Source organism: Protopterus annectens, chromosome 2.part1 (assembly GCF_019279795.1).
Source record: "Protopterus annectens isolate FY-2018-M chromosome 2.part1, PAN1.0, whole genome shotgun sequence".
Lineage (NCBI taxonomy): Eukaryota > Metazoa > Chordata > Ceratodontiformes > Protopteridae > Protopterus > Protopterus annectens.
Window position 1 is genome coordinate 1,459,618,273 of NC_056729.1, and position 24,890 is coordinate 1,459,643,162.

Sequence of the window (24,890 nt, forward strand, 5' to 3'; positions counted from 1 at the left end):
AAATCTAGCACAAGAGCGGCAACCAACAACGTCGTGCTCAGGCCCTAAACAAGGTATACACAATGTATGATAATCCCTATGCGGTATCTGCTTCCCACAAGAAATACAGTTATTCACTTTTTCTGACATCCGGTTAAATACTGAGGCAAGAAAAAACCAAAATGTTCCCCAACGGGGTTACTTAGCCAACTCTGTTTCGGTCTGAAACTCCGGTTTGGGAAAATCTCAGAACGCCAACCTGCACTCGCAAAATTGCTTCTGCATCGGACCATGCGGCAAAAAAGACTGAGGAAATGACGTCGGTCATGCGCATTAGTACCCTGACGTACTGACGTCAGTCTAAGGCGCCATGACCGACGTCAGCCTTATACTCTGGTATTCGGGCCGACTGGGACGCGGACTATACCCAATAGTCAGGACTGCAGCAAGGGAAGACGAAGAACATCTTGTAGCACTGCAGTCTCCCTTTGAGGGGGTGGGACATTTAGGAGGTGCTCTGGTCTGATTGGAGGGGCAAAAACGGGACGTTGTAACCTCTGGATATTATTTGTAGCACCCAACAGTCTGCAGTTATGGACTCCCATGTCACCGGGTGCAATGATAATATTCCCCTGGCTGCCTCCAGAGTAGGGCAGTCGGGCAACCGCTCAGGGTTGCTGTGTGGGCCTGTCCGAGAAGGGTTCCCTAGACCCAAAGTTCCTCTGATTCTCTCTGCCTCTGGGCCGGCATCTAACATGTCACCCTCTGCCTCTAGCAGACGAGTTGTCCAGAGAGTCTCGGGAAAACTGAAATTTTCAGAACCACATCTTCTTTTACCCTCTCTGACTCCGGGAAAAGGATCTTTGAGGGTTAGAGAAGCGGATTCCGATGGCAGACAAGGTCTGCCCATCTTTCTCACTCTGGACAAGGGTGTCATGGACGGTCTTGCAAAAGAGAGAGGAACCATCATAGGGGGCATTCATAAAAGACGCCTTGAAGGGTCCGCAAACTGACACAGTCTGAGCCAAGCATGTCATCTCATAGCAACGCCAGTCCCAGCTGCCCTAGCTGCTTCTTCCATAGCATTAGAAAGGAGGCACATGGACGTGTTTGACACTGATTTCGGAGTAGACATCTTCGCGGAGAACAGACGCTTATCCTCCTGCGACAAAGACTCTGGGAGCACCTCAGCCAACTCCGTGACGAGGTCCCGCTGCAGTCGTATGATGTGTACCAAGTAGTTCAGCGCTCGGATGGAAAAGGTCGCTGAAGAATACACTCGCTTCCCAAATCGATCCACAGTCCTGGACTCCTTATCTGGAGGGTGGATGGAGGAACTCTTGAGCCAGTTCCTTCTTGGTGGCTGCTGCAACCACCATAGCGTCCACAGGGGATCCTTTATACCAGGCTGGTCTGTCAGAGGGTGGAGAGAGAATTTTGTCTGGGTGCTTTGGTATCGGCTCTACAGTGTCCGGCTCCTTCCATGCCTGTGTGGTGATAAGATCCACTAAAGGATCCACCGACAGGGACACCCAGGAAGTAGATGGGCCCATGCCAAAAGCCTCCAGGAACACAGATTCATCCGAAGAAGGTTTTGGGGCTGACCAGCCTACCCTCTGGCGGAAGATCTCCATGAGACATCCTCGGGAGGTGACCTGGGGGAACCTTCTCCTTCATCCAAAGTGTCCTCGGTAAGGGACTCAGGGGAGTCCAAGTGCCTCCCTTTGCACGTGTGCTTACAATGACCCTCCTCAGTGGGACTCTCTGAAGCGGACTCGCGAGCAGCGGGGAGTTCATCCAAGGGAACCACCTGGGGCTCCTCTAGCATGGGCTGACCCTGAGACAAGATGAACGGAGTCGCAACCGAATCCAAGGGAGTCTGGGCGGAATCTAAGGGAATAGGCTGGGGTCTCGATTCTTGGCAGACAACCCTCTCCACCACGTTGAATGCCGAAGGAGAGAGAACCTCCTTAGAGCCCAGAACCCAACAAGGAGGAAGCTCTCCCCGGTTCCGTCATAAGGATTGGAGCAGAGGCTAAGGTAACCGGAACTCCGAAAGAATGGCCTGGATCCGACAAGGTCGGAGCCGAAGACACATTCATCCCCTCGGGTCCGATTCCCAGTCCTCGGCCCCGAGAGCTGCTCGGATCCGAGCTAGTCGGATCCGAGGAACTCAAGTTAATCGCCGGAGTCGAGGCTGGTGGAACCATCAGCACCGAATCCCCAGCTCTGAAGATCCTCTGATCCATGTACCCCGAAACTGAAGGCCTGATCGGGGAAGGAGAAATCAGGTGGAAGAAAGTCATCGAGGTCCCCCCTCCAGAGGGAGAGCGGCCTGGCAAGACTCCCATCTGGCTTTGGGTCCGAATTAATCTACTCATCATCCTGTCCATGTCCACTTCTGAAAGACTCCTAGTTGAGTGAAAGGATGCGACCGACTCGGATCTGGCTGGTCGCTGGCAGGATCTGGAAGAAGGCCTTGGCTCTGCAGGCTCTGGGGAAAATCTGGGGAAGTGGAGTTGAGGAGAAACAGTTCTAGAAACTTTCGAAGGCGGGCTAGGGAAGGCCTCCCGATCAGGAAACCTCTTACGGTGCCTATCCCCTTTCTTTTCCTTGTTTCTTCCTCTCTCTGAATCCTTTTGTCTGTCCTTTTTCTCTTTGTCTCTCCCTTTAATAACATCCCCTTCAGCAAGTCTAACAGGAGAGTGAGTCCCAGCCTGAGGTGGGGGGGGGGGGGGGGGGGGTTTGAGCGGGAGCTGCAGAAGAAGAAGCCAAGGCTGTAACCGTTGAAGAGTCTAAGGTCGAAGCTGGAAGCAGGCCTTTAGCCACGAGTTTAGCCTTTCTGTCTCTTAGGGCCCTCAGATTGAAACCTGTACAAATGCTGCATTGGACGGACCAGTGGGGAACGCAAAAGCAAACACCACACAGAGTGTGGCCATCCTCTGGTAAAAGCTTATGGCCACACACTGTGCATATTTTAAAGGTTGTTTTAGACTGATCCGAAATTACAGCTAAAACAAAAACCAACACCCAGTCACCAAAAGGAACTATACAAAAAACTACCTCCTTTTTTTTTTTTTTTTTTTTGAAAACTGATGAACTAGCGAGGGAGAGGAAAAGGGAAACTAACTCACTGAAAAATCACTTACAACAAACCCAAAAGCACTTACAGTACCACTGAAAGCTCCAAGCTATAGAGATCACAATGGTGATGCATGAAGTGGCAAACGAGATCTGAGGGAAGGCAGTAGATGGTGGTATATTATGGGTAAGGGGAGGAGCTTGGAGCTCAGAGCAGATGCCTATAAAGTTGCCGGCACGGATCCGAATACCCACAGGTTGAAGATAAAATGAAGTTATCTACTTCAGATCATAGGTTACATAACTTAAAAGTCTGAACAAGCAGTAGTAATGTAACAGAGTAAAGGACAAAATGCTTTCAGGATGACAAAGTGTAGTTGTGTTAAAACTTACCATAACAGCAGATGTCTTGCTTATCACTGTTGCTTTATTTCTTACTATTGAGATATCCTACCAAGGGTAGCTGTACATTCAGCCAGCATAACAAAGCCTAGGCCCTTCTATGCGGCATACGCCAGACATATGTCTTATGTCCAAAGTATGAAGTACACAAGTGACATACGAGAGCAAAACCCTCAGAACTAAACTGTCCCATTAGAACAGGAGCAGCAGATGCGATGCAAATGAATATGGTACATATACATCAATACAAAGGAAAAGAAGTCCCCTTAGCCAGAGGAGGGCCAAGAAAAATCTAACAGGGGAAGGAGGGAGGGATGGAATACTGCAACAGTGATAAGTATGACATCTACTTTTATGGCAAGGTTTTACACAACTGTACTGTGTTGTTCCTTAACCACTGTTTCTCACAACTGGGAGAGCACTAGAATTACATAAGAGAATGGGAAGAAGTAAGTGAGCAGCCCTCTAAAAAAAACATGGAGAATGGACCTAGCAAAACCTGTCTGGCCCTTGAAAACACATACATTCCAGAATGGCTACAGCATCATGACCCTTAAAAAAAAAAGCTCCAGAAGAGATATTGCCCTAATAGAATGAGCTCAAAGACAGGGAAGTGGTTTCTCATGAAAACAGTAACAAAATGAAAAGGAATTAGAAATCCAAGAAGAGATGGTTTGCTTGGAAACTGACAAACCTAATTTCTTACCCTGAAAAGAAACAAAGCTGCTCAGTTTCGAATATCTTTAGTCTTGTCTAGGTAGTGTCTGAACTGTAACCAAGCAAATCAGGAGAAACCTCAGAAAAAATTTAAAAGTTTAATATACACAACTTTAAGCTCTTTCATCCCTAATAATGAACAGGAATTCATCAGAATAAACATTGCTCAAAGTGCACTTAAACAGTGATGGAAAGGTGTTACAAATTAACAAGCTAACCAATCACAATGCCTGGCAAAAATTAAAGTGGAAGATAAAATGGTGTGTGTAAAAATATAGTTTAAAAACAGATGTATTACAAAATTTAACTTTTACACTAGCCAAATGGTGAAAGACTAGTCAGTAACAAAACTATAACTTATATGTTCTTAATTTTACTACACTATTGATGGACACCATGTCATTTAATCCAGGCAGCATACTAGCATTTATAGTCTTAGCTGCACACTGGAGCTTCCGATTCTCTAAAGTGTCTTCCCTAGCCCCCCCCCCCCCCCCCCCCGGTTTGGGAAAACTTTTTCTGAAACAAAAAACAGAAACGTATTATTTGTACATGCACGTTTGTTTGTGCCATGCATTGTTCTCTTGTTGAGTTTGAATTTCGTAGTAACATTCATACATTTGTTTTTTAATAGCCCTTTCAGTTTTACCAATATGAGTGGCAGTAATCAAAAAGCTAAACAGATCACCCCTGTTGTATTGCAATCACAAGTCTTATTTAGCCTAATTTTTTGCGGAACAGTTGTTAACTTTAAAACTTCACCCACAAAAATATATTTGCACTGGTGACAAGAACCACAATTTTTCGTGACATCATTAATTATTATACTGTTCACCACCAGTCTTTCTAGTTCTCTTTTAAATTCATATGTCCCTTAAATGTAAAGTGGAGGGCTGCTCCTACACTAGCTGTGCTTGAACTGTCTATGCAAATCCAAGCAAATGAGAATCCTCACACATTTACTGGCCTCTTCCCATTCTACTACCTTCCCCTGTCTAGTTATTTACTCCCAATACCTTGGTTCTTCTCATCCAGTTTTCTCTAGTAAATTTCCACTCCCTCTTGCCTTTTCCCTGTGCCCCTAATTGCAGTCACCCTACTGGCAGAATCTCCTTTCACCATTCTAGTGTTGGCTTAGTTCTTAGAATACTTTCTGCTACTTTATGAATGTAATATTCTGCATGATCATTGTTATTCTCCTTAAGAATCTGCATCCCACTGTTTCCTTATTTCTTGAATCCCCCACTGCTACATCATCATCCCTTTAACACTGAATTATAGCTTTCTGCTTGTGTTATGTATATAAGCCTTAATTGTGTAGCTAGAAAATATATCCCTTCAAATCAGGTAACCCTAAACCGCCTTGTTCCACTGGAAGGATGACATTACTGCTTCTTAGTACTGCACAAAATTACCAGGAAAAGGAAACATACTGTCTACAATGTCACAGAAAAAAAAAGTGAGGGGTGAAAACTTTAGAAGTTTAAAGGAGGGGCGTTTTTCTCTCGGCTGACTGAAAGCATGTAGTCCAGGCAGTACAATACTAAAAACAATAATGGATGTGCACTGCAGTCTGCAGTGCCAGACAGACATATGGAAGACAGAATGCAAACTCTTCAGAAGGAAAAGGATGGCAATATGTAAAACAAAAATTAACCTTTTTCTGACTCTCCAAGGTAATGCTTTTCAAAGGCATGAAAAAGACAATGGAATTAACTGTATGTGGTTGAAAAACTACAGAGTTGAAGCATTGAACACTGGCTAAATATAAGAGGACTAGAAGACAAACTGTACACATCAAGGGTGTGCAATGACAGAGGTCATTAGAAACCATGGCATGGCAGAAAATGCACTACCTGGAATAACTTTCCAGTGATAAGCTAAATACTTGAGATAAAGCCATTCTTCCTCAAATTCACCTCAAGCCGGTAAACTAAATGCATAATGGCAAACGCCAGCTTCTCAGCAAACCTTAGTCCTTGAAACTGGCACTGGCAGAGAGGCAAGGCACTTTCTAGGTGACAGATCATATAACACGGCCAAAAGAAAGATTGAGATAAAGCAATTCTGTATAGAACAGAAGACTACTTATCCTTATCATTGGGGAAACAGACCTTAGCTGTTTACACACATCTGATCTTTCTTTCAATGTTCCTCAGGCATCTCTTTTCCACTGAACTTCCTCTAAATGGCATGCTTAAAAGCATATTCATCATCAAGTAAAGGGGAAGGCTTGAACCAGCTTTTACCAACAGCATCAATGAGAAGCATGTTTTCAAACTATTTTGCTGTTTGCACCTTACTGACCTGGTGAGATGAAGGCAGGAAAGACAAAATATTCTGAAATCCGCACACGCAGAAAAGGCAACACAGTTAAGGTCCCTGACTAAGAGCAGGCACCCAAGATCAACACTGACAGTTTCAGTTTATTCAAGATAATTTTCAAAGATGTATATGCAGGAACTCACTATTCTATGGGATAAAGCCCTTACGGCTCCCCAGACAAAGGAGCACTGGAATGAGTAGCCAACAACATCTTGCCAATCCTAGGTAAAGGGAGGCAGCCTAGACTCTTTCTGTAACAGCAACATTAAGAGCCTGGAGAGCTCCATGCTGCAAGCAGTGTACCATTTGGTCTTGAGGGTGAGCATACAAAGAATTGCTTCTGCACCTCATGAAGGCAACAACTGCAGAGCTTGCAAGAATGCCATGGGATAGGGGAGGTGATGGGGTTAGGATTTACTCCCTTGCAACAATATGATGTTGCACCAGCTGCCTCAGTCTCCTCAATGACCCCAGACGTTGGCAGAGTTTTTGCTCAGGGTGGCTAAGACAAGTCCAGTAGACTAAGATCCTTGTAGAGGAGTTGGTGACAGTTGGTCAGCTGCAGGGAGGGAAGATAAAAAAAATGTGGCATTTATTCAGACGTTTCAAAACAATTTAAATGACATTATCGTTAGTAAAAATGATGTTCATGTCATACAGCTCTGTCCCTAACAGCAGAATTTCTTTAATTTGCCATACCTTTCTTTTATATATGAAACAGTCTTTGCAAAGTGTTCAGCACCTCCATCGGCAAGATCTGTAAAGTACAGGAAATAAAAATAAATAACAGACTTGACCAAGAAACAGAACCAAATAAATGTAACAATTATGATGTGTTAACTATGATAAAACTATGTTTTGTACCTACCAATAAATGTAGATGTTCGAGTGTTCACCCTGCTGCAATCATCACACTTGGGTTATCCTGCCGTCAGGCGGTCCCGCAGTCGGCCCGAATTCCAAAGTCTTGGTCTGGCGTCGGATGCTGTCGCTTCTTCCCTGACGTCAGTGTGCCAGGGGTATATAAAGAGGCATCCAATGCCATTTTCTTCAGTTTTTCGTGCCCCAGATGTCAGGTGCCCCCAATAGGTAGGCAAAAAAAAAAAAAAATATATATATATATATATATATATATATATATATATATATATATATATGTACATGTAGCTGTATATAGCTATATAAAAGTAAAGCAAAACCCTTAGGCACAAGCAAATACACCACAGAGGTAGTATAGGATAGAGTGGTAGAGATAAGTTCAGCTAGTTCGGAGGGGATGGAGGGAGGGTAACCTGGACTGCAGCAGGGTGAACACTCGAACATCTACATTTATGGTAGGTACAAAACTGTACTATGTTCATCGTGTTACCCTGCTGCAGTCATCACACTTGGGTTGAATCCCAAAGCTATGGATGGGAGGTGGAGTCAGACAGGGTTAGAAGAAGCTAGTAAGCCCTGCAAAACTGCAGTGGCAAAACCAGCTCTAGTCTTAGAGTACAGAGGTAAGTGATCGTGTTTGGTGAAGGTGTGCACTGAACTCCAAGTAGCAGCTTCCAGAATATCCTTCGTTGGCACTCCGCTGAGAAGGCTGCTGATGTAGCTGTAGCCCTGGTGGAGTGGGACCTAATGTTAGCAGGTACTGGTTTCCCATGATGTGTGTAACAGAAATGTATGCAATGCCCTATCCATTTTGAAATGGTCTGTTTTGAGATAGCTTTTCCTTGTGATCCTGTAGCATAGGCTACAAAACGCTGGTCAGTTTCTTTGAAAGCCTTAGTTTTACCCAAGTAGTAACGTAATTGCCTGTGAATGTCCAAAGAGTGCAGGAGTCTTTCTCCTTTGTTCTGGGGATTTGGGAAGAAGGTGGGCAAGTGAATGGTTTGGTTTAGGGCCACAATGGATACCACCTTTGGCATAAAGGAAGGATTAGTTCATAGAGAGACTCTGTCTTTATGAAAAATGATGAAAGGTTCCACTGCCATTAGTGCCTGTAGCTCTGAGACTCTTCTAGCTGAGGTTATTGCTAGTAGTAGGGCAGTTTTCCATGAAAATAATTTTAAATCAGCTGAAAAAAGCTGGTTCAAAGGGCGGTAGTGTAAGCTTTTCCAGAACAAAGTTGAGATCCCAAGTAGGTGTTGGAGCTCTCCTTGGCGGTCTTAAGTTCTTAGCCCCTCTGAGGAACTGTCTCAGGAGTGGATGTGAGAATAAAGGAGGATCCGTGCTGTAATGAGCTGAAATTGCTCAAGCGTGGATCTTAATAGATGAAAAGGAAAGTCCTTTGTGTAACATCTCAGTTAAATATTGTAGAATCTGAGGGATGTTTGGATCAAGGGGGTTTAGGCCTTTAGCCTGGTTCCAGGCGCAAAATCTTTTCCATTTGTCTGAATAGGTTTTCCTGGTGCTGAGTCTCCTGGCCTCCATAATGACATCCATAACAGCTTTGGATAAAGGTGTTGGCTGGTTGTTTAGGTAATTTGCCATGCAGCCAGGTTTAAAGTCTTGAGCTGGCTGTGTAGAATCTGATGATCTCGCTGGGTGAGCAGGTGAGGAATTTGTGGCAAAATCCATGGTGGGCCGTGGGCCATGTTCCTTAAAAGTGGGTACCAATGCTGGCATGGCCAGTCTGGTGCAACGAGTATCATTTGTGGTCTCTCTAATCTGACTTTCAGCAGTACCTTTTGTTAGAAGAGGTAGTGGAGGGAAGGCATACACTGTTAATGTTTTCCAACTGAATGAGAGGGCGTCCACTTTCCAAGCTAGTGGGTGGAAGGTCCTTGTGCAAAATTTTTGAAGTTGGTGGTTGTGGGGGCTTGCAAACAGATCTATGTCTGGGTGTCCCCATTTTTTAGTTATCATTGCAAATACTTGTGGATCTAGTTTCCATTCGTGTGGATCCATGGTATTTCTGCTTAGGTCGTCTGCCAATGCAATTTTTCTGTCCTGGCAGGAATTGTGCTTGTAATTGAACCTGGTAAGACAGTGCAGTGTTCCACAAGGTCATTGCTTGCCTGCATAGAGGGTAGGAATGTGTGCCCCCTTGCTTGTTTATGTACCACATGACTGTGGTATTGTCCGTCTTTATTATTAGTTGTCCTGGGTGTAGAAGGTCCTTGAAAGCTGTTAGGGCATTCTGTACTGCTAGCATTTCTTTTTGATTGATAAGCAGATTCCTCTGATCTGTAGTCCATTTGCCCTGAATGCATTGCCCTGCCATGTGTGCTCCCCAGGCATAGTCCGATACATCTGTTGTCATAGTTTGCCTGGCTGTGGGTAAGGTGAAAGGCTAACCCTTGTTGAGGTGACATGCCTGTGCCCACCATAGAAACTCCTGTTGAAGGCAGGGAATGAGTTGGTATCATTGTTTCTAAGCTGTGGCTGTGCTGAATCCATACACTTTTCAGGTATCATTGTAATTTCCTCATATGCAGTTTTGCAAATGGTATTAGCAGTATGCAAGATGCCATGAATCCCAAGGCCTGCAGAATTTTTCTTGCAGGGAGTTGGGTCGTTGTTGCCATTATTTTGAAATATTGAAACAGCTGCCGTTGCTCGTCTGGCGTGAGATAAGCCATCTGGGCCGTTGTATTCAAGCTGGCACCCAGGAATATTATGTTTTGTGAGGGCACTAGTTTTGATTTCTTTTTGTTTACTGTGTACCCTAGGCAACTTAGAAGGTGTTTGACAAATGCCAGATGCTTTAAAAGAATGTCTTTGCTTTCTGCTTGAATAAGGCAGTTGTCCAGGTATGGGTATATTTGAATTCCTCTTTGTCTGCAGTGTGCAATTACTGGTGCCAGGCATTTTGTGAAGACCCTGGGCGCAGTAGATAAGCCAAAGGGCAGTGCAGCGAATTGATAATGCTTTGAACCTGCAATGAAGCAGAGGTATCTTCTGCAAATTTGTCTGATAGGGACATGCAGGTATGCCTCCTTGAGGTCCAAAAGTGACTAGCCAAGCATTCTTGCCCAGCATGGGAAAAAGCTGCTGTAGTGTTAGCATCTTGAATTTTGGTACTTGCAGATAGGTGTTCAGAATTGAAAGATCCAGAATGGGTCTCCATGCCTTGTCCTTTCTTGGGACTAGGAAGAGTCTTGAGTAAAATCCTTGTCCTTGCTCCTGTGTAGGTACCTGTTGAATGTCTCTCATGTTCATGAGAGCTGTAATTTGTTTTTGTGCCTCTGCCCATAGATTTGGTGGCAGGTTTAGCATTCCTTTGTTCCTTGGTAAGGTATGAAAGTGGAATCTGTATCCTTGAGAGACCATGTTTAGAACCAATTTGTCTTTTGTGATGATGTGCCAGTTATCTGCAAAAAAATGCTAGTTTTCCTCCCACGGGATTTGTCAGGAGAGATTTGCTTGGTAATTTGAGGATAGAGTCATTGTGTTTGTCTTCTGCTAGCTTGGGGCCTGTCTTGTCCTCCTTTCTGGGTAGCAGAACCCCATTGGCGAGGTTTGTAAGGGCCCTGTGACTGACTTCTGCCCCTTGGGCGTCTGTATTTGCCCCTCTGTGATCTGTCTGAAGCTGGAAAAGACCAATTTTTTGTTGGCCAACTTCTGCTGAATCGAGGGGGTTGTACCTGCAAAAAATCCTTGACCATTTGCATAGACTTTGCCTTGTCCTCCATTTTCTTTAAAACCTCTTCTGCTTTGACACCAAATAATACATCCTGTTGTAAAGGTGCATCCAATAATTTTGCTTTAACATGGTCAGGGAGGGTTTGTTCTTTTAACCAAGCATGCCTACGTATGACAGAACCAGTAACAGCTGCTCTACAAGAAGCTTCCAATTAATCAAATCCGCATTGTAAAGTATGTTTGCCCACCAGTTCAGCTGCATGCAACAGATCCTGCATTTCTTTGAATTCAGGCAGTTCTGAATGTGTGCTCATTTTTTGTTTTAACTGAGACATTAGAAATTGTTGATATTTCAACATGTGAAACTGGCAATTTAATGCTCTCATAGCCAGAGTGGCTGAGGTGTATATTTTCTTTCCCCATCTATCTAGGGCTCTGGAATCCCTTTCAGAGGGCACAGGATTTTTAGCCATAGAAGCTTTTGCTCCCTTAGAACCCTGGGAAATTGTTTCTGGGTCAGCTACAGGGCTTTTATAAAGGAATTTATGTAAGTCAGGTACTCTGTAGTATCTGTCTGGTTTGGCTGGAGCAGGAGGAAGAGAGTCTGGATTTAAACTAGACTCAAGTAAACATCATCTACAACATCCAGAACAGGAGGGATAGCAAGAGGTCTGTGCTGGAGTAGCAAAAGGAACTCTCGGAGCCTTTTCTTAGAATCTGAGTAATCCTGGCCTTCCCAGTGGAAATGTTCCCTCATGGTATGTAAAGTTTCCCCAAAGGAGTAGTCTTCAGGGGGAGATGCTGAGGGAATAGAGTCTTCAGCATCAGAATCTTTATAAGTTGGAATAGTGTAATCCTGTTCCTCAGAAGAATCTGAGGAGAGAGAAACCTGGTCAGAGGATGCATAATCCTCCTCTTGTCTAGGTCTTTTATCAGGAGGGGGATGGGAACCCCTGATAAGGGTAATCAAATCTTCAGCCATCTTAAGCATCTGTTTCCTAGGCATGGGGCCTTGAACTGTAGACTGATGTACAGTTTTCTTTGGTTTTAAAGGAATTTTAAGTTTAGCATAAGATTTAATGGTGAGTGTAGTCAGTCTGAAGACACCTTCAGAAACCAAAGGTGTTTCCGTTTCACCGGTATCTAGTTCTGCTCTGGTGACAGTAGAAGGCTGTGTCGGCCTAGTCGATTCTGCATGGGAATCCGCAGCTGTTTGGGGTTCCAGCTCTGCGGTTGTCAGGGGCTGCGTAGGCGCCTCACTGAAAACCAGAGAACCGGCAAAAGGCCCAGCTGAGGCCTCGGTGTCTGGCTTATTCCTAGGCTGCCTGTCCTTATCCTTGCATTTTTTATGAGTGGCAGTTGTCAGCTGCTCCGATGGCATGATATAATTAAATTTCCTACCAAAATAATGCCGTGCGAAGTCAAAACGGCGTTTGATAGTTCATTTATTAAACCTAGCACAAAACCGACAACCTGTGACGTCGTGGTCTGGGCCTAGGCAAGGAATACAATAGGAATGGAAGTCCTTATGAAGTATTTGCTTCCCGCAAGAAATGCAATTGTTAACTTTTTCTGACATCGGACTGAGGCAAGAAAATGTTCCCCAATGAGGTACTTAGCTTTATTGAAGACTTCGGACTGAAATTCAAATCGAAAATCTCAGGTGTCAGCCGACCGGCACTTGCGAACTGCTTCTGCTTCGGGCACCGCGCAGCAGGAAAGACTGAAGAAAATGGCGTCTGATGCCTCTTATATACCCCTGGCGCACTGACGTCAGGGAAGAAGTGACAGCAACCGATGCCGGACCAAGACTTTGGAATTCGGGCCAACTGCGGGACTGCCTGATGGCAGGATAACCCAAGTGTGATGACTGCAGCAGGGTAACACGATGAACATCAGAAAGAATAAAATGTTAGTGATGGACTGCACACCATATTACTTTGCAGATCTCCTACTCTACAATTACAAGTTATGCTTTTTAAAGTAGACACCTAGCTTGGACTAGGCATGCCTGTTCTTACACTTTTTTTAATTCCTCTTATAGTGATCAAGTGTCATTTCCAGTCACATGCACATTATTTAACTCTGCTCCTAAACTCCTATGACATTCACCCAGCCTGCCTGGTACAGTGGCAAGGCACTGTAAAAGAAGCATTCCAAGTTTGATAAAAAGTAACCTGTTATCTTCAGGGTTGGGGGATCCTTAATGTAGCAGCGCTCCCTATGAAGACCTGAAGATAGTTCCAAACAATGTAAGGGGACTGTTACTACATATCTGCTGCCAGTGTGTGTGCGCAAGTCAGCATGCATATGCAGGGACAAACTGCACTGCACTTCCCTACCAGGGACAGACTCAACAGCGTACATACAAAAAATATATCACGTATCCCTTGTCAACTTCAACATTACCTTTTCTGGCATTGCCCCCCCCCCCCAAAAAAAAAAGGATGCTAGGTACGCCCCCCCCATCCCCACATACATGAGGTAAAGTGCTATGCTAAAGGGTATGCATATTTAGAGAAGCAGACAAAGAAAGGAAAAGTGTACTTTTAAAAATGTGTTTTGCAGCAGGCATTACCCATCAAATTTCAAAAAAATTGCAGGGAAGGAAAGTATACTGCGTGAAGCACCCACAACAGCAGCAGATCTTTGGGAAAGAATTCTGCAGTGGTATAAAAACTGTAAACAATTTTAAGCATAATATTCAAGTTCGTTCTGGAGCTCCCATAATTTCAGAAAAAAATATCAACATTGTAAATATACTTTTTTCCCTCCCCTCCCCCCAAAGGACGAATCACAATACCAGTAGATTGCCAGGCACCCAGCATTACTGCTGCACAGGTTAAAACAGCACTGTCCAAGGCCAAGAATACAGCTTCTATGTGACCTGACAATATCCCCAGCTGTGTTCTACATGAACTACAAAGTGAACTGGCACCTCACCTGTGTGCCCTGTTCAATCACACCCTCAACCTCAGGCTTTGTCCCTACCGAATGGCGCACTGCTACAGTCATTCCTCTACACAAGGGAGGAGCGACTACAGACCTCGGGGACTATTGCCCCATTAGCCTGACGAGTCTGATATGCAAAGCTATGGAACACATCATGGACCTAATAAACAAGAACATAGGGAATCTCCAAACTCTGGATTCTACACAGTTTGGTTTTGTGAAGGGCAGATCATGCCTGCTCAACTTGGTCGACTTCTTTGAGTTTGTCAGTCACCAGAGCTGTGGATGAAGGCAAGGTGGTTCCATACAGCCTACCTTGATCTGGCCAAGGCCTTTGATACCATTCCCCACTCAGAAATCATAGAAAAACTTACTATCAACCCCCTATATCACTAGGTGGGTTGCAAACTGGCTCACAGACAGAACCCACAGTGTGAAAGCAGCTGACTTCACGTCAGACTGTCGACCAGTCACGAGTGGAGTCCCACAGGGTTCAGTCCTGGGTCCTTTCCTGTTTGGTATCTACTTCTCTGATGTCCAGGCCAACACGAAGGGACTCTGTCTGACATAGTTTGCAGATGATTGCACGTTGGGAGCTACTATTAACTCCCCAAGTGATGTTGACATCCTACAGAAAGACCTCAATGAGACCAACGACTGGTGCCAGAACCATGGCCTTAAACTCAATGCCAAAAAATGTGTAGTCATCCCCCTTGGGAAAAACCCAGTTCCCTCGATAGTAGTCCACTGAACACAGAAGACGTTATAAGAGATCTAGGAACACAGGTTGACAGCAACCTATCTTTTGACTACCACATTACCACTGTGGTCAGAAAGTCCTTCTATGTGGCAGATCTCATTACAAAGGGATTTGTATCCAGGAAGAAAGAGGTCATGGTCTCCCTCTACTTTTCCCTCATTAGGCCAATCATCAAGTACAATGCCCCATTTAGCATGTACGTCACTAGACACTTGCAACAACTGGAGAGGCCATAAAAGTACCTCACAAAGATGATCCTGGGCCTTCAACACTTGTCCTGTATAGACAGGCTCAAAAAACTCCTACCATTCTCTGTCTCATATCGCCTACTTAGAGCCGATCTCTGCTTGACTTACAAAGCCATGTCTGACCCAGCTCCATTAGAAATGCTACATCTAAAGAAATCCCAATCCCTCCCCACCACACTCTCCAGAGACCTCAACCTTATTACCACAATCAACAGAACATGCTGGAGGGACAGGTTCATAACCCAGAGACTGCCCATGCTATGGAATAGACTTCCCATACATGTCAAGCAGAGCACCTCACTGGCCCTCTTCAAGAGGAATCTTGACGAGTGGATGGGAAATAGAAAATTCACCCTGGGGATCATTCCAGTGGCTCTACTCGACAGAGGCACTAGGAACTAAGGGCGGTTGGCACGATGCCAGGGTAATCCCATGGGCTAGGCTTGTAAAGGCTCCAGGGCCACTGGCCTAGTACACACCTATGAACCTATACCAAAACCAGCTTCTAGACTGGGCATCTGCAATTCCCTTCTAATGGCCACAATCTTGTGTGCTATGATGGTAACACCATTCCAACACTGCCAGCAGTGGACATGTTAGCCATGCTTGCTGTATATCAGACTTGTGCTGACAACAGTGTGTGCCCAGTGAATTGAAGGCCTCATACCCCTCAGCAGCATATCATGCAGTCTGTATGCACACGGTATGCTGTTGGGAACCCTATACAGAACAGTGACTGGTCTAACCGTGTTTCCTATGCCATATCAGGGTAAGTCCCACACCAAGGAGGGCTGCAACCTAGACCGAAGAGATTCCTTATAGCCTGTCAGGCTGAGCACCTGCCCAGCAGCACTACAAACTGTTCTGCGCCTTCAGGTTGCCCCTCTCCAGCATGTCAGTTCACCATCATGCCCTGTGCTATGTTACCTCAGACATTCTTCAACTCACTTACTGTCCATGTTGCCTCTCATGCACCCTTGTATGATCACTGAAGTCCTAAGAGCCATTATCTTTAGTCCTGTCTACTGACAGTTTGTCTATATGCTAGTACACTTGGTTATTCACTACATTCCGACTCTCTTAGCTAATCAATATAATGTAAAGTGGTTTCCTATGGGTTTTATCAAGATAAAACAGATTTCAAAGTGCAGTACCTATGCTAATGAGGTAATTTAGCATTGTCATTTCTGAACCTTAGTTATAAAGTACAGTTTTGTACCTACCATAAATGTAGATGTTCGAGTGTTCGCACTGCTGCAGTCATTACACTTGGGTTATCCTGCCGTCAGGCAGTCCCGCAGTCGGCCAGAGTTCCAAAGTCTTGGTCCGGCGTCGGTTGCTGTCGCTTCTTCCCTGACGTCAGTGTGCCAGGAGTATACAAGATGCATCCGACGCCATTTTCTTCAGTTTTTCTTGCCCCAGATGTCAGGTGCCCCCAAGTAGGTAGGCAATACATACTGCTAATAAAACATACATAAAAAATAAAAACAATACCTTCAGTTACAAGCAAATACACCACAAAGGTTGTATAGAATAGAAAGGTATAGATAAGTCCAGCTAGGATGGAGGGAGGGTAACCTGGACTGCAGCAGTGTGAACACTCGAACATCTACATTTATGGTAGGTACAAAATTGTACTATGTTCATCATGTTACACTGCTGCAGTCATTACACTTGGGTAGAATCCCAAAGCTAAGGTTGGGTGGCTGGTCTATAAAGAGTTAGGATTGTCTATGAGGCCCTGCAGAACTGCAGTGGCAAATCCTGCTCTGGATTTAGAGTAAAGAGGCAAGTGGTAATGCTTGGTAAAAGGTGTGCACTGAACACCAAGTTGCAGCCTCCAAAATTTCCTTGGTTGGTACTCCTCTGAGAAAGGCTGTTGAAGTGGCTGTTGCTCTGGTAGAATGTGGCCTAATGTTATTAGGGGCTGATTTTCCATGCTGTGTGTAGCAGTAATGAATACAGTGTCCTATCCATTTGGAAATAGTCTGCTTTGAGATAGCCTTGCCCTGTGATCCTGCAGCATATGCTACAAACAGTTGCTCAGTTTTCCTGAAAGCTTTTGTTTTGTCCAAGTAGAAGCGTAGCTGCCTGTGTATGCCCAAAGAGTGCAGAAGTTTCTCCCCTTTATTCTGGGGGTTTGGATAGAAAGATGGCAAATGGATGGTTTGGTCAAGAGCCACACTAGATACCACCTTTGGCATGAAGGTAGGGTTTGTCCTTAAAGAAACCCTGTCCTGATGAAATATTATAAAAGGTTCCACTGCCATTAATGCCTGTAGCTCTGAGACTCTTCGTGCTGAAGTTACTGCCAGTAGCAGAGCTGTTATCCATGATAAAAAATTTAGATCGGCTGTATTGGCTGGCTCAAAAGGTGGCAAGGTAAGTTTTTCCAAAACAAAATTGAGGTCCCACGGTGGTGTTGGTACTCTCTGGGGCGGCCTTATCTTTTTAGCCCCTCTGAGGTACTGCTTTAGCAAGGGATGAGAGAATAAAGGAGGATCCGTGTTGTAATGAGTTGAGATGGCAGAGGCGTGGATCTTAATTGATGAGAAGGATAGGCCTTTGTCCAGCATCTCAGTTAAGTATTGTAAAATCTGAGGAATGTTTGGGACAAGAGGGTCAAGGCTTTGAGCCTGGTTCCAGGCGCAGAATCTCTTCCATTTTTCTGAGTAAGATTTCCTGGTGCTAGGCCTCCTGGCCTCCAAAATGACATCCATAACAGCTTTAGAGAGAGGTGTTGCCTGCTTGACTAATGAATCTGCCATGCAGCCAGGTTTAGGGTTTTGAGCTGACCGTGCAGGATCTGATTGTTTTGTTGAGTCAGGAGGTGTGAAATTTGAGGCAAAATCCATGGTGGGTCTTGTGCTAAAGTTCTTTAAGATTGGGTACCAGTGCTGGCGTGGCCAGTCTGGAGCAATCAGGATCATCTGTGTTTTTTCTTGTCTGGCTTTTAGGAGTACCTTTGAAAGGAGAGGCAGTGGTGGGAAGGCATAAACTTTTAGGCTTTTCCAGCTGAACGAAAGAGCATCCACTTTCCATGCTTGTGTGTGGTAAGTCCTTGTGCAGAATTTTTGTAGTTGGCAATTCAGTGGGGAGGCAAAAAGATCTATGTCTGGTCATCCCCATTTTTGCGTTATCATGCTGAAGATTTGTGGATTCAATTTGCATTTGTGAGGGTCCATGGTATTTCTGCTGAGATAGCCTGCCAGAGTATTTTTCTTTCCTGGCAGGAATTGTGCTTGCAGATGAACTTGATAAGTTAGAGCCGTGTTCCACAAGGTCATGGCTTGCCTGCATAGGGGATAAGAAGGAGTGCCCCCTTGCTTGTTTATGTACCACATTACTGTGGTGTTGTCTGTCTTTAATAATAATTGTCCTGGATGTAGAAGGTCCTTGAAAGCTGTTAGGGCATTTTGAACAGCCAAGATCTCTTTTTGATTGATGTGAAGATGCATTTGGTCTGTGGTCCACTTGCCCTGAATACATTTTCCTGCCATGTGTGCTCCCCAGGCGTAATCCGAAGCATCTGTTGTTAGAGTCTGCCTGGCTGTGGGTAGAATGAAAGGCTGACCCCTGTTGAGGTGACATGCCTGTGCCCACCATCGAAACTCCTGTTGTAGGCAGGGAATTATTGGTATTACTGTTTCTAAACTGTGAGAGTGTTGAGTCCAAACACTTTTTAGGTACCATTGTAATTTCCTCATATGCAGTCTGGCATATGGAATTAGTAGTATGCAGGATGCCATGAATCCCAGGGCCTGCAGAATTTTTCTTGCAGGGAGATGGGACTTTTTGAGTCAGTTGTCTATGTTTGTCTGGTGTGATATAAGCCATCTGGCCCATTGTGTCCAAGCTGGCACCCAGGAATATTATCTGTTGTGAGGGCACTAGTTTTGACTTATTTTCATTTACTGTGTACCCCAGAGAATTAGCAGCCTTTTTACAAATGCCAGATGCTTTAGAAGAATGTCTTTTTTCTCTGCTTGAATGAGACAGTCGTCCAGGTATGGATATATTTGAATTCCTTTTTGTCTGCAAAATGCAATTACTGGTGCCAGGCACTTTGTAAAGACCCTGGGCGCAGTAGATAAGCCAAAGGGTAGTGCATTGTACCCGCTTTGAATCTGAGGTATCTTCTGCAATCTTGTCTGATAGGGACCATGCAGGTATGCCTCTGAGGTCCAGAGTAACAAGCCAAGCTTTCTTGCCCAGCATGGGAAGAAGCTGCTGTAGTGTTAACATTTTGAATTTCGGAACATCCAGGTAAATATTTAGAGTTGAAAAATGTAGTATGGGTCTCCAGGCTTTGTCCTTTCTGGGGACCAGGAAGAGTCTTGAGTAAAATCCTTGTTCCTGCTGTGGTACTTTTTGAATAGCTCTCATGTCCATGAGGGCTGAAATTTGTTTTTGAGCCTCTGCCCATTGGTTTTGTGGCAAGTTTGGCATTCCCTTTAGCCTTGGTAAAGTGTGATAGTGGAACCTGTATCCTTGAGACACAATATTCAGAACCCAATTGTCTTGGGTAATTGTTTGCCAATTTTGAGAAAAAAGTGCTAGTTTCCCCCCTAAGGGGGCTGCCAAAAGGGAAGTGCTTGGCATACGAAGGGGGAAGTCATTGGGTCTGTTTCCTGTAAGGTTGAGACTTGTCCTCACCTCCTTTTGGGGGGTTGAGGTACTCCCACTGTCATTGTCTGTAAGAGCCTTGGGGTTGAGATCTGCCTCTTGGGCATCTGTATCTGCCTCTCTGTGGCCTGTCTGACACTGGAAAGGACCAATTCTTTGTAGGCCAATTTCTGCTAAATCGAGGTGGCTGTACCTGTAAGAAATCTTTGATTGTTTGCATAGATTTAGCTTTATCCTCCATTTTCTTTAACACCTCTTCTGCCTCAACACCAAACAAGGTATCATGCTGTAAACGAGCATCCAATAATTTTGCCTTAACATGGTCAGTTAAACTCTGTTCTTTTAACCAAGCATGTCTTCGAATCACAGAACCTGTAACTGCGGCTCTACAAGAGGCCTCTAAAGAATCAAAACCACATTGCAGAGTATGTTTTCCCACCTGTTCGACTGCATGCAATAAATCCTGCATTTCTTTATAGTTAGGAGCTTCTGAGCTTGTAAGCATTTTCTGTTTTAACTGAGCCATTAAAAATTGTTGGTACTTAAGCATGTGAAACTGGCAATTTAAAGCCCTTACTGCTAAAGTTGCAGAAGTGTAAACTTTCTTCCCCCATCTATCCAATGCGCTAGAATCTCTGTCAGAGGGGACTGGACTTTTTGCAATGGAAGCCTTAACCCCTTTGGGACCCTGGGAAATGGTTTCTGGGTCAGAAGAAGGGTTTTTATAAAGAAACCTGTGAGAGTCAGGGACTCTGTAATACCTATCTGGCTTGGCTGGAGCAGGGGGCAAAGAATCAGGAGATAAGCTGGATTCAGAGAACACATCATCCACAATATCTAACACAGGCGGAATAGCAAGGGGCCTGTGCTGAGGCAATAAAAGGAAGTCCCTGAGCCTTTTCTTGGATTCTGAATAATCCTGACTTTCCCAATGGAAATGCTCCCTCATGGTATGTAAAGATTCCCCCAAAAGAGTAATCCTCAGAAGGAGAGGCTGAAGGGATAGATTCTTCAGCATCAGAGTCCTCATAGGGGGGTAAAGATTATCCCTGGTCTGAAGAGGAATCAGAGGAAATATAAACCTGATCAGAGGAATCATAGTCTGTATCCTGCCTAGGCCTTTTTTCAGGAGGGGGATGGGAACCCCTGATTAGAGTAATGAGGTCTTAGGCCATTTTGAGCATCTGTTTCTTAGGCATGGAGGACTGTCCTGGAGAATGCTGTACTTGCTTCTTTGTCTTTAATGGTGTTTTTGTCTTGGCTGTAAGTTGTGAAGGTCTGAAAACACCCTCAGAAGCCGATGCCTGCTCAGCGGCTCCGGACCCATCTGAGGGATTATTTTCTGTAGGCCCAATACCTTGAGTTTCCAGAGGCCTAGTTGTCTCCACGTGGGAGTCGGGGGCGGCCTGTGGCTCTGAGGTAGTGGGTGTCAGGGGCTGCGAAAGTGCCTCGCCGAGAACCAGCGACTGGCCCAGAAGAGGCTTCTTCGGTTTTGGACCTCAGATGCTTGTCTTTATCATTCTCTTTGCGTTTTTTTATGAATTGCGGTCGTCGGTTGTTCAAACGGCATTGTATAATTGAACCTTCAGCCAAAGTAGTGCAAAGCAAAATCAAAACGTCATTTTATAGTGCGTTTGTTGAATCCAGCACAAAACCGACAACTAGTGACGTCGTGATCAGGGCCTAGGCATGGAATACAGTAAGAGTGGAAGTCCTTATGATGTATTTGCTTCCCACAAAAAATACAATTATTAACTTTTTCTGACATCGGTCTGAGGCAAGAAAAAAGTTTCCCCATCGGGGTACTTAGCTTTATTGAAGACTTCTGATCTGAAATTCGACTTCAAAAATCTCAGGAGTCGGCCGACCGGCACTTGCGAACTGCTTTTGCTTCGGGCACCGCACGGCAAGAAAGACTGGAGAAAATGGCATCGGATGCATCTTATATACCCCTGGCGCACTGACGTCAGGGAAGAAGCAACAGCAACCGATGCCGGACCAAGACTTTGGGACTCTGGCCGACTGCGGGACCACCTGATGGCAGGATAACCCAAGTGTAATGACTGCAGCAGTGTAACACGATGAACATCATGATGCATTTTCATTAACCTCAGAATTACAACGATCTTCAAAGTCCATTCTTGGGCTAGTGGGTTCATGTGTAGCATACATGCACAAGGTCACTGAGAAACACATCAACTGGCTATGCTAGTGTTACTTTGCATTGTGTCATTATGCTGCCTAGTGATGCACATCATGTGGTATCCACTTACACACTGGGCCTACATCTGTCACCTTATTTAGACCTGCAGAGTTAGTTTACATGAGCTTTAATCTTCCCACTCCTGCTGCACAGGAAATCATAGGGATTACTTGCTGGGGACTGTGACTGCTTCCTCTATAAACTGGTGCTTGGCATCAAATTGCCAGAGCACTCTGTGATGCTATTGGTATCATTTTGTCTGGTAAGCAGGCAAGCCAAAACATACTGACCTACACAGGTGGTACCTAGATCTTCTCCACCAGTGGGAAGAAGCTGCCTTATTACTATAAGTATACTGCACTAGGTATGTTGCTGTATGTTAGGGCTGTTACTTGCTGTTGTAATTGCCTTCAGTTGTCAAGGTATGCTATGCTCATTACCATTTGGTTTTATGCTTTCCAGAATCCAATTTTGTGTCTAGAGCCTCAGCAGTGAGGGTACTGGGCTTATAGCAAATTATGTGCATTTTTTTATACTGTGGACTAGCTTCTAGAGAAAAAAATCTATTTTAAAAGTATCTAACTGGCCATGAGCCTGAAGTCTTGAGGTTTAGTACAGTAGAGGCAGTGTTGTGTTTCTTCTCAAAGGGTTCTGTTTCCATAAGTCTCATTATCACATCAACTGTGTTAATTTGCTGTTTTACATAATTATTTAATGTAGTTATCTGCATTTTAGAGACTGTAAAGTGCATTTTTCCACTACCCTTGCTGCTGGATTACCTGCTTGAAAATTGCCATAAAAATGTTGTCTTAGGTAATTGTTGAATTACTTTGTTATTTTTTCACTTCTGGCTAACCGTTGTGTGTTTTTATATTAAGACTACTTGGGATTATTTGTCTAATGGCAGTAGGGGTAGCCTGATCTGTCCAAGTTGGGGAACACACAGGAAGGCTTAAAGTGAAGTTGTTATATTGGCCAGAGGGCTACTGGCACTTGGCAGGACATTGTATTAGACACAGGCACTAAAACTACATTTCCCATATAAAACTGCCTCTGAAACTGTAGCCAGTAACACAGTTGTGCAAAGAGCAATTACTTTGTGCTCTAAGGAGCACTGTTCCACAAATCTACTCCTACGCCACCTAGTTTTTGCTTTTAGCCTCAAAAGCACCCAAGCTAGCCCGCTATTAAACCCTCTTTGTCCACACCATTATAGTTCACCTAGAAAGATGTGACAAGGACATGAATGCTCAATATCTTCATTGCGAGGCCTAGTGGATATGGGTATCCTGAAGCAATGTAGAAACTGTCGCAGGTTCACGGACAACCAATTAATCCTTAAAGAAATTGATACAGTAAGTGAGAGATGTCAATTTCAACAATGTCACTGGAGACCAGACATTCACATACAAGCACTCAAAATAACAATCAGGTTGTCAGTAACTTACACACACGCACAGTGCATAGTAAGTACCTGACACAGACCAACATATGCGGAGGCACTAAAAAAACAATCTCCCTAAACCCCAAGGACCTTCCAGACACTTAACCCACATCAATTATCTTCAGCAAATCCAAAAAGTACTCTTACCGAATCAGCACCCAACACCACACATACAACTACAACCCATGGAACCTTTCAACTGTAAAGCACATAAGGTGAGACAACATTACCCAATACTCTAGTCATAGGAGACTCCATTGTGCGAAATCCAGATACCCCACTCACCATGATGAACAAGGAGAAAAATCACTGAAAGTAGTCTATCATAGCCCACAAACCACCAAGTCACTCGTACTAAGGTCACTGAACTAAAAGTATCAGTATGACTCAGTCAGTTTACATGCACAGGTTCATAGGAGGTTACTAGGCTAATGGCCTTAGAGCCCTTACAAGGCTAGTCATATTTATCCCGAGTTGCCCCAATTGCTAGTGGTTAGGTGAGTGAAGTTTGCAGAAGTAAGGGTCTATGTCAGTTAATACCAACCTCCTTTGTCCAGGAGGGACATGGGCACCACCCCAGGAGTGAATTTGTGGTCACCCATCCATTGATCTAGGCTGCATTTGAAGAGGGTCAAGGAGGGGTCTGTTTCACGTGAACTGGAAACTTGTTCCAGAGAAGTGGCAGTCTCTGGGAAAAGTACAGTTGTGTACCTACCATAAATGTAGATGTTGAGTCTATTCACTGTTGCAGTCATTACACTTGGGTTATCCTGCTGGCAGTCTACCCACAGTTGGCCTGAATTCCAAAGTCCTGGTCCGGCATCGGTTGCTGTCGCAGTGCACCAGGGGTATACAAGATGCAGCAGACGCCATTTTCTTCAGTTTTTCTTGCCCCGGATGTCAGGTGCGCCCTAAAGGGTAGGCTAAAAACATTGCTAATACAAAGCATGCACTAAAATAAACAATACCTTCATCTACAAGCAAATACACCACATAGGTTGTATAGAATAGAGAAGTACAGAGAAGTAACAGCAAAGAAAGGGGGGTGGTGGGTGCGTAACCTGGACTGCAACAGTGAATACACTCGAACATCTACATTTATGCTAGGTACACAACTGTACTATGTTCATCGTGTTTCACTGTTGCAGTCATTACACTTGGGTTGAATCCCAAAGCTGAGGTTGGGCGGCTGGGTCTAAATAGGATTAGGAGTGGCTATGAGGCCCTGCAGAACTGCAGTGGCAAAGCCTGCTCTGGATTTAGAGTAAAGAGGTAAGTGGTAGTGCTTGGTAAAAGTGTGCACTGAAGTTCAAGTTGCAGCCTCCAAAATATCCTTGGTTGCTACTCCTCTGACGAAGGCTGCTGAGGTGGCTGCTGCCCTGGTCGAATGTAGCCTAATGCCCTTAGGCACTGATTTGCCATGTTGTGCATAGCAGAAATGAATGCAGTGTCCTATCCATTTTGAAATAGTCTGTTTTGAGATAGCCTGCAGCATATGCTACTAAAAGTTGCTCAGTCTTTCTGAAAGCTTCAGTTTTGTCCAAGTAGAAGCATAGCTGTCTGTGAATGTCGAAAGAG

The 24,890-nt window shown here is 44.6% G+C and overlaps 1 protein-coding gene across 1 annotated transcript in view; it reads right to left on the bottom strand.

The window, feature by feature from the left end:
- Positions 1–24,890, bottom strand: part of LIAS (lipoic acid synthetase) — a 917,328-nt gene that overhangs the window by 412,661 nt on the left and 479,777 nt on the right. The window contains exon 5 of the mRNA XM_044062935.1: positions 7,204–7,261. Coding sequence (XP_043918870.1) covers positions 7,204–7,261 — 58 coding nt within the window. The remainder of the gene's footprint in view (positions 1–7,203; positions 7,262–24,890) is intronic.